Here is a 10,000-nt window from a genome sequence, read left to right as displayed (position 1 = left end):
TTTTTTGTCTATGTCAGTGGGGGTATATCTTATCTCCTAGGTTTTCATATTTCATTTGTTTATTTATACACCAATTTATTCATTTATCCATTTATTCATTTATCTAATTATTTACATGTTCAATGGATGCTATAATGAAGACGTATATTATCATTTTTGAGCATGAACATTGGGTAGAGCTTTACTGTCTTTCAGCTACTCACCCAAAAATAAAGTAAAATGAAATAGATAAATCTTCATCAGTGAAGGACAGACCAGAGTCTTGATCTGCTGAGAGTTTTCATAACAATCCCGAGGTCGTCATGACAGTAAAGCCGTGGGACTTCACAGTTCCCTTCCTGTGTTATATATTTTTTCTGGCTGCCGCCAGGTGATTTTATTCAGTCACGTCTAGCCTCTCACCCTCCACTGCTCATCACAGTGCCTTTCGCAGTTCTCGTGTCCTTACAGTGCCACCACAGTGCTTGTGTTCTGCTTACAGTGCCATTCCCCCCCACCCCATCCCTAAGATCCTAAGTATTGTGTTTCGCAGAAATTTGATCTTTGTCTACAGATGGAAGAAGGACGACTCTCCCCTGCCGCGGCCGTGGAGGACCTTGTCCAGGACTTCGAAGACCCCGAGATGATGACCTTCCACGAAGGGGACAAGCGGCAGTTCGACGAGTACGGCCATATGCGCTTCGGCAAGCGTGCTGACTTCGACGACTACGGCCATCTTCGCTTCGGAAGGAGTACGCCGGAAGAGGAGGAAGAGGAAGATGTGGAGGAGGAGGCTGGTAGCCGGGACGCGAAGAAGAAACACAGAACTGTGGCATCCAAGAAATCTCCTGGTAATCGTGCCAGATTACATTAATATGTTGTATATACGTGCATACTAATCTACCTACATGTATATGTTCTCTACATATATATGTATAAATATATATAAACATATATTCGTGAATCAAAACATATATGCACTATCCTATTAAGACGAACATGTCCGTAGTATCTGGCACAGAAACTAAATATGCAAAAGTGCACCACAACATCACTGGAGAAAAAAATACGTGCAACGCCATTGAGCAGAGCGACTTGTTTAACTAAAATAAGTGACCGAATGATGGACGTACAAGCTGTTCCTTCAATAACGTCGCCAGAACCAGGGTCCAGAGGACGAGACCTAGACACGAGAGAGAGAGAGAGAGGAGAAAGAGAAAGAGAGGGTGCAAAAAGGACGAATGTGTCTTCTTTCTCTGCTTTGCACTGTGCGACGGTTTGTCACCACATCCTGACCAATTCTCTAAAGGCCTTCAAGTCTGGCGAAGGAGTCCCCAATTGGCTCAAATAATTTCCTTATTCGTACCTGATTGAACACTAATAAAAAGAAATACTATATTTCGTTTTCAAGACCCCTGTTAGCTTCTGCCAAAGCCTCTCTTGCTTGATCTTCCGAGACTCCTTCTGATGCTCTTTCGGGCCTACCTCACGTCACTTCCAGCCGATTCCTGAGACTGAAAGTGGTATCACATTGGGCTATTTCCCCTCCAACCTCTGATTTATCGGCAGTAGCTCCCACCAGAAAAAAAAAAAAATCCATCGTGAAATAACTTAGGCAAAGTATTTTGTTCTCTCAACAAAAATACATAATGTCGTTTGATATACTGGAGGATATTTTATTTTCCTTCAGCATATCAGATTCGTTCCCGAAAGCTGTGGGCTGCAGATCTGCTCCAACAGTTGAAGGAAAAATAGCCCAGTGTGATAACGCCTTATGTCGTCGATGTTTTCTCGAAAAGAACAAATTTCATGTGTTGGTGTCGCAAAGCTGTCAGACCAGGTATCATTCGTCAAGAACATTTGTTTTGGAGCCAAGACGAAGCATGTCCACCATATAGAAAAAGTGCTTCGTTAAAATCATTGTCCACCACATGGAGAACCGTGTCGTTAACATATTTTGATATGAAACGAGACTTAAGTCAAATATCAGTCAGCGTGAGACAGGCCACCGAAAAAGGTCAATAGAATAAACCATATTATATTGTATTCTATTGACCCTGCGGTGGAATGCAGGTGGATATCTCTGCGTGTGTATTTCATGTTGTATCCTCTTTTTTCCTTTAGTTATTTATTCATTATTTATTAAGTTATTCTTGGTAGAATAACTTCTCCATGTCCCTTTCCTAGTGATTAAATCAAAGAGGCTGTGAAATTCACTTGTATTTTCTGTTCAATTTGATTCTTAGTGATGACTTCTGGAAAAGCGAGAAAACGACTGAACCGTCTCAGGGCAGGCAGAGATGTGACAATGAAACTACACTAGTGTGTCGGGACCTGGGAGCTTGAAGTCTAGGTGTGTGAGAATTTAAGCGTGACTTTCGGGTTGTTTTAAGAATTTGGCCATTGGGGTGGTTATTCATCCCCCGCCACGAAAAAATAAACTCCATTGTATCAAAAGACAGGCCAACTAAAGATCACGCTTGTAGTTTGTAAGGACTCATTCCATATCGGTTTGCATCTTTACTCAAAAACAGTTTGGTGTCTGCCACAGCAGGATCTGGACAGTGAGGTACTGTAGTGAATAAGTCAAATAAGAAGGGGCAACAGCCCTGGTCAAAAGTTTTGGCCCACAGCAGTTTTCGCTCTTCAGATGTAAAGTTTGTTGCAGATTATTCGATGTATGTTTTTCTCTGTACAGGAAAACACGTTCTATTGTAAGTGTGAATGATGTGTGCATATGTATATATATATATATATATATATATATATATGTATATATATATATATATATATATATATATATATATATATATATATATATATATCAAATCATCAGGGATGAAGGGTGCATTGGCGAAGTAAAATCCTTTGGGCCTCTCAAGACTTCTGGTTATGAGAACAGGCGACCTATTGCAGAGTTGCACCTACGAGCGGAGTACCACAAGGATCTGTTAAGAATCCAAGCCTCGGTACTCAAGTTGTCTCAGGTCAACCAAGGCTTCACTCTACCACCATCATTCCATCAAAAACCACACCAGCTGTTGAATCCATCATGTCATCCACAGCTTCTATTTAGTGGCCTGTTGACGAAGGAAATCCACCTTGCTCTGTTTTACAGAAGACTACGATGCACGAAAATAAAAAATTATCTGTCATTGCATTTGCTATTTCAGCTTCCTTTAACCTTTTTGAAAGGGGAGGGAGGGCAGGGTGAGGGACGTGGGAGAGGTGTTTAGGGTAGTGCGGGTTAGGGTGAAGTGTGAAGAGTTTAGGGGTCCAAAAAGTAGGGGTTCCTCTGAGAACAGAATCCGGACACGACCTTACCTAACCGGATAAGGCCAACGTAGTGAGGCGCAGAGGTGGTACCGTCCCTCAGGGGATAGGCCGTTCCTGCAGTGGATCATTAAGGCTCACCTTTACATAACTACAAAAAAAAAAAAAGAACAGCAATGAAGGTTATATTTGCTAGCTTCTGGTAAGTCGTGGGTCAACTTTGGGTGTCTGTAGTTGCACACGTTGAGTCTGGGTCTCACAACCGTGTCTTTGATTTGCCTTGAACCTGGATCACGTGCTGGGCTCGTGATCGACAGCCGTTAACCTAATGGATGAGAGCTCCGAGTACGTAGTGCCCGATCAATGAGTAATATTTGATTTGTTACACACGCACGCGTACATAAACATATACGCACATGTTTGTGTCATTTTGACATTTGGAAATAAACTCTCCTACTAGGATTCGAACCCTCGCCAGAGCGGCTTGCTTCGTAGAAGGTGAAGATCGTACCGTCACGCCACCTCGACCCTTCAAAACAGAACGAATTAATTCACGGACTAATCATTCTGCCGAGGGCACTCGGGTGGAACGTGGTATGTACTGTATTTCATCAAATCCTTTATGCAGGCTAGTCTTCCGACAGTAGGAGAGTTTATATACGCACATGTATGCACACACACACACACACACACACACACACACACACACACACACACACACACACACACACACACACACACACACACACACACACACACCTCTTGCTCAAAGGGGACCTTAACGGCTTCTTGTATCAGTGAAAGCTTTTCACGCTGGGAGCGCTGTGCTAACTTGTTACTTTAAGTGCAGTAGTTCGAAACGCTAACCACTACACCAGCAAACCGTAGGTGTTTGTGTGTGTGTGTGTGTGTGTGTGTGTGTGTGTGTGTGTGTGTGTGTGTGCGTGCGTGTGCTTGCGTGTACATATACGGCTACAACCGTTTGTGTGTACGCACGTATGTGCGTGTGTGCGCGCGCGCGTGCACATGTGTACGAGTATATACGGGCACGTGTATTTATGTGTGTGTATCCATTTGTATGTGTATTGTGTGAGCGAGTTGATTCCCGCGTATATCAAAGAACCTACGACCACAGATGGTATTTCGTCCATTTCAAGAAAATGGGATCATATTGTGTCCAAGATTTTTTTTTCTTTTTTTTTTACTTGGAAGAAATAAAATCTTTTTCATTTCTCCAAATTCCTGGCTCTCTCTCTCTCTCTCACCTTTCTCTTTCTCTTTCTGTGGAGGCAAGGCAATTTTTAAGAATTAAATAAAGAAATAAATTGTAAGTCATCATGTAAGTAAAAAATTGTATATTGAGAGAAAATATAATTGTCTCTCTTATTTTATGAAGATTGATTAGAAAATAGAATTCTTCACAGTTAGACGATATAGATGAAAATAAACCAAGTAGATTGATGATAGAGTAATAGATGAATAAATAAATTTTGGCAGAAATGAAAGAAAAAACAATACATACTAATTTTAGACGATTTAATTAGATTACAAAGAACTCGTCATTGAAAAAAATCCCTCTCCCCTCTCCTCTTTAATGGCAAACGTAATATTTCGTTCACATTCATGATACATTAAATAGAAACAGCGATGATTAATGGATAACACTCAAGCAAATGACAAACATCAGGAAAGATAATGATGAAAACTGGCGAAATATTTCTGTAATTTTCGTTGCATATTGAATGCAACAATGAATAATAGGTAGCATTGCAGCACGTGGCATATTGATAGAGAAGAAAATTTTATAAAATTATATAAAAGAAACTTTTAATTCTTCGTGACGCAAAACTTGTGGAAATGTGTATATTTACCGAATGGTCGACATTATTATGCTATTTTCATTGATATTTTTTTTCGTAATTCTAAATTTTTATTTAACCACACTTTTCGTAAAGGCAGAAAAAACAGGAGATGATAGATAAATCTTAATTCAATCAAATTTGCTAAATGCATACATATACCAAAGGCTTTTTCCCCCTACACGGGGGGTAGCCAAAAAGAAAAAGGCATAGAAACCACTCCCACCCATTCCATTTCCACTTCCCTCCACCCTCCTCCCTCCCTCCTATCTTGGCACCTCCTGGATGACGGGTCATCCCTGCATCCTGTCCATTGCCCTGGGTCAGAAGCAGTGTCGCTAAATACAGGTCAGAAATTAGCACACCGTTTTAGAAAGTATTTTGTTTAGATTAAAAAAAATGTGGATGATATGAGCACGTTAATTTGCAGAAAAACCACTGGTAAATGAGGAACGCAGTCCGAACGTTTTCGTCTATTTAAGACATCTTCAGGGAGCACATTAATATATCTGAAGGTTGCGTTTTCGTCTGTTTAAGACATCTTCAGGGAGCACATTAATATATCTAAAGGTTGCGTTTTCGTCTATTTAAGACATCTTCAGGGAGCACATTAATATATCTAAAGGTTTAAATTTCAAAGCAAAGCCCTGACGCTTCATGTCCTCGCAAATACTCAGTGACCGAGGTAGAAGGGCCAGTAGATGATGTTGAAACTGACGAAGACAACTGGTAGAAGGACGACTGCGGCTCTCTCGCAATATCTCTCGTAGTTTTCGTAGCGCTCTCGCTCGTTCTCGAAGCGTTCCCGCGTCTTGGGGTCTTTCTTCTGGGTCCCAGAGGAACGCGGAAAGTGGGTAAGGAAGACAGAAATACTTAGTGTTTTCTTTAACTTGTGTTAAAAAAAAAAAAAAAAAAAAATAATAATGATAATGATAATATAATAATGATATTAGAAAAAGAGGGTAAGAAGATTAATTTAGATAAAAGTCATGTTCTTTAATATGAAACAAAAAAAAAGAATGAGGACGGAATGGAGATGAGAACTAATTCAGATAAAAAGGACAATGTGGCACCATCGAATGAAGAGTATATTGATAATGTTATAAAGGCATAGAGAGGGTGCAAGAAGGATATTAAAGACAAGCAAGTAAAGTCGAGATCAATGAAGAAAAAGCAAGAACGAGAAAGCGTGAGGGGAAATGTAGTCTTTATCTCACAAAACAGGAAGACATTGGTGATTAGAAAAAATTGCAGAAAATTTAGAAATAAAAAATGAGTCGTATAAGACAGTGAAGACAGAACTTTGCCAAAGCAAATCTTACAAAACAGGATTTTTTTTAACAGATTTGAAAGAATTCAGGTACAAAAGAAAACCGAAATAAATGGTTCGTCTTTTCTTTCATATTTGTACTCTGAAGTAGGAAAAATACTGCAAAGGTTAAAAGGAAGAGAATATCGAAGAAAATATTGGTTTAGCAAGTAGAGAGTACATACATACATACATACATATACCAAAGGGTTTTTTCCCCCTTACACGGGAGGTAGCCAAAAGACAGGCATAGAAACCACTCCCACCCATTCCATCCCCCACATACTCCACTCCCCTCCACCCTCTTCCCTCCCTCTTATCTTGGCACCTCCTGGATAACGGCTCATCCCTGCATCTTGTCCACCGCCCTGGGTCAGAAGCAGTGTCGCAAGACGCAGCACATGCACAGCAAGGCTGCCTCATTAATTCGGCGACCCCCCCCTCTCCGCCCCCTCACATAGGAAAGGACATGATGGAAAAAGAAAATCTAAAAACTAATTCACCCAAGACGTACATTGCAGCAATATGATCGCCATACAATAAAAGATAAAATGTAAGAACATCCAAAGGGGAACAACAAAAATGGTCCCAAGCCTATCTGATAAAACAATCTAAAAGGTATTTAAGTAAACTGGAGCTACCAAAAATTAGAGAAAAGGAGAAAAAGGTATATAGTAAGTGTTCAGAATCATAGAGAGAGAGAGAGAGAGAGAGAGAGCATGAGGTGATACTGAGAAAGGCTAAACATTTGAAGTTTATTCAAGATACATTTTTCCGCGTAGAATGGACGAAGAAATGGTGCATGTGACTACGAGCGAGTGCGTACACACACACACACACACACACACACACACACACACACACACACACACACACACACACACACACACACACACACACACACACACACTGGTAATACCCACGGCTCCCTGTGTTCATATCACCATCCATCACCAAAACAAAACCAATACGGAATTGGCTAAGCAACACATCTTACGCCCCAGATGCATTCCCCCTACATAGAACATATAGAGAAAACACCCCAGTGTTCAGTCAATGCAGACAATGATATGAATTTTCTTCTTTTGAGTAACCAATAGGACAACCCTGTGGCCGTGGGCGGATGCCTTGAGGCCGCGGGTAACTGCGTCTGCGGCTCACCTTGCATGACCCAACGGGAACGACCAGGTCCTTGGCTTGGGTCTGTAAGTGTCGTAACCTGTGGGAGGAGGAACAGATTAGGAACTTGACCCTCCATACCTCTTGGTTTTGTTGCCAGCAACATTCCCGTGCACAAGAACCACTTTGTGTCCTCTTTCATATAATTCCGGACTATATACCACAATTTAACGTTTTACTGTCTCATAAAGTATCGCTACGTCGGGTGTTGGAGCAAAATAAATGAGAGGTAAGGTCGGTTATATACCAAGGTTGAAGACACCCGGATATGACCCATGCTGTATCAGGAAGTATGTAAATACATTTCTCGTTGTTATCGCATTGATACAATTTGTTGAAAAAAAAATGTCCTTAAAGAACTGTTGTGTATCAAAGTTCCAACAACAAAAGACGTATTTGCACAGTTGTTGGTTTCTTCAACAGTATTTTCTGGATTCTGTGTATGCAGAGGGCGGAAAGCTTATACACCTTTGGGGAAAAAAAGAGTCACTTCCAATTCCACTTCTCCATGTTGGAAAAATACCCAAGGGTGAAAAAATTCCAGTATGGAGAAATTTCGAAGTTGGAAAAATTTCCGGTGAGGAGAAATGTTCAAAGTGGAGAAAAATCCAAGGTGGAAGTGCCACATGCCAGGTGAGAGGTGCAACTGCTTCCACTAATAATTACTACACTGGACTGGTTGATGTCTTATAGCGAGCTGCCCGCTGGGGCGTGTTATATCTTTAGGTCATAGACTCACGACTCGATTACGATCTCGTAAATGGTCGACGTAAAGATACGCTTGCTGCAGCTCCGCAAAAGACGTTACTCACTGTAATACTTAGAAGTGAAGACAGTTTTACATTCAGGAGGTGATGTTTGTCCACAATTCCGCAGTATCCTCGTGGAAGTCCAAGTAGAAGTGAGAAAAGTTCAAGGAGAAGTTTCGACATTCCACGGGTAGAGATAGTGCCTTAGGTAATTATCTGGAACTTATGTAGGAGGTGCTAAGTGCCTAAGTAAGAGAGGTTTAGGCACCTTAACTTACACTCTCTGGAAAGACGCAGAGTGCGGGGTGATCTAATAGAGGTGTTGAAGTGGATTAAAGGCTTTAATAAGGGTGATGCAAATAAGGTCATCATATTAAAACAACAGGACAGGACTCGCAGTAATGGTTATAAACTGGACAAATTTAGATTTAAGAAGGAAATAGGCAAGAATTGGTTTATTAATAGGGTGTTCAACAAATGGAATAAACTTAGTAACCATGTAGTAAGCGCTGAAGCTATCAGTTGTTTTAAGAAACGATTAGACAACTTTATGGATGGGAATGACAGGTGGTGATGGATACGGAGCTGCCTAGTGTAGGCCTTATGGTCTCTTGCAGTCTCCTTCATTCTTATGTTCATATGTAAGTAGTGTCTTGTTGAAGTGGGAGTGTTACGTACCAAAAATGTCGTTTCCGGGAATAAGGATCTTCAGGTCCACTTCGAGGCTCGACCCACGATATACCACAAAATCACAACGGGATCTTCGAGGTGTCTCAAGCTACCTGAAACTTGTGTAGGAGGTGATACGTACCTAAGGTCTTGGAGTGGGAGTGTTACGTACCAAAAATGTTTCCGGAAGGAAAGTTCTCCGGGTCCACTTCGAGGCTGGATCAACGAGGTACCACAAGATCACAATACGATCTCTGAGGTGTCTGAAGCCATTATCTGAAACTTGTGTTGGAGGTGCTACGTGCCTAAACAGTGTCTTAAGGTGCTTTGTGCCAAAGAGTAGTTTTCGAAAGGAAAGATCTTCAGGTCCACTTTAAGGCTCGACCAACCACAAGATCACAACGGGATTTTCAGGTGCAGAGTCCATGCGAGCAGAGCAAAAGCCAAAGAAGGAGGTTCTTGAAGGAACCGCTTCCGATTCCAGCCTGACCTGAGGACGAGGGCGTACTGGAAGAGGGCGGAGGTGGTCAACAAGATGCACATGAACATCCAAACGTCCAACGCCTTGACGTAGCTCGTCTCAGGGGTGCCTTGCCTTCGTCACCGAGGGAGGCAAAGAAAGAGAGGACCATCAATCAGAAGTGGGAAGGTTCTCGTTCTATGCTTTGGGAGGAAGAAGATCACAAACACGAAATACTTGTAGATATATAAGTTCAGAATACAGATAACCAAAGTTATGTGGATAGGAGGTAAAGGGAACATGGGTTGAGGGAAATACTTTTATTCCTGACTAGTTTTGTCACAATGTAAACCAAAGTTATGTTAAATCTTTTCATTGGTTATGTTTTCTATGTACAAATGTAGCATAACTTTCAAAGTTTCCTCAGTGGAGAAACTTGTACATTTCGACAGGAGTCTATAATGCAATAAGAGAGATAAAGCCCATCGTACTCTCATCAAGAGGAATAATCCCTGTAACTCAG

The 10,000-nt window shown here is 41.3% G+C and overlaps 2 protein-coding genes across 3 annotated transcripts in view; one reads left to right on the top strand and one right to left on the bottom strand.

Moving 5' to 3' along the window:
• The window catches only part of Dsk (Drosulfakinin), a 9,873-nt gene extending 7,452 nt beyond the window's left edge, over positions 1-2,421 (top strand). For both annotated transcript variants that reach the window (XM_076177558.1, XM_076177559.1), the window contains exon 3: positions 554-2,421. In XM_076177558.1, the coding sequence (XP_076033673.1) occupies positions 554-853 (300 nt within the window). In that variant the 3' untranslated portion in view covers positions 854-2,421. The remainder of the gene's footprint in view (positions 1-553) is intronic.
• A 2,817-nt stretch (positions 2,422-5,238) lies between these two features.
• Positions 5,239-10,000, bottom strand: part of LOC143020743 (glycine receptor subunit alpha-4-like) — a 26,546-nt gene continuing 21,784 nt past the window's right edge. The window contains exons 8-11 of the mRNA XM_076177466.1: positions 9,421-9,612; positions 9,190-9,322; positions 7,582-7,734; positions 5,239-5,937 (exon numbers count right to left, since the gene is read on the bottom strand). Coding sequence (XP_076033581.1) covers positions 5,785-5,937; positions 7,582-7,734; positions 9,190-9,322; positions 9,421-9,612 — 631 coding nt within the window. The 3' untranslated portion in view covers positions 5,239-5,784. The remainder of the gene's footprint in view (positions 5,938-7,581; positions 7,735-9,189; positions 9,323-9,420; positions 9,613-10,000) is intronic.

This window comes from Oratosquilla oratoria, chromosome 40 (assembly GCF_046742065.1).
Source record: "Oratosquilla oratoria isolate Oo_2021 chromosome 40, ASM4674206v1, whole genome shotgun sequence".
Classification (NCBI taxonomy): domain Eukaryota; kingdom Metazoa; phylum Arthropoda; class Malacostraca; order Stomatopoda; family Squillidae; genus Oratosquilla; species Oratosquilla oratoria.
The sequence above is the reverse complement of the archived record's forward strand: the minus strand, read 5'-3'. Positions and strand labels throughout refer to the sequence as shown.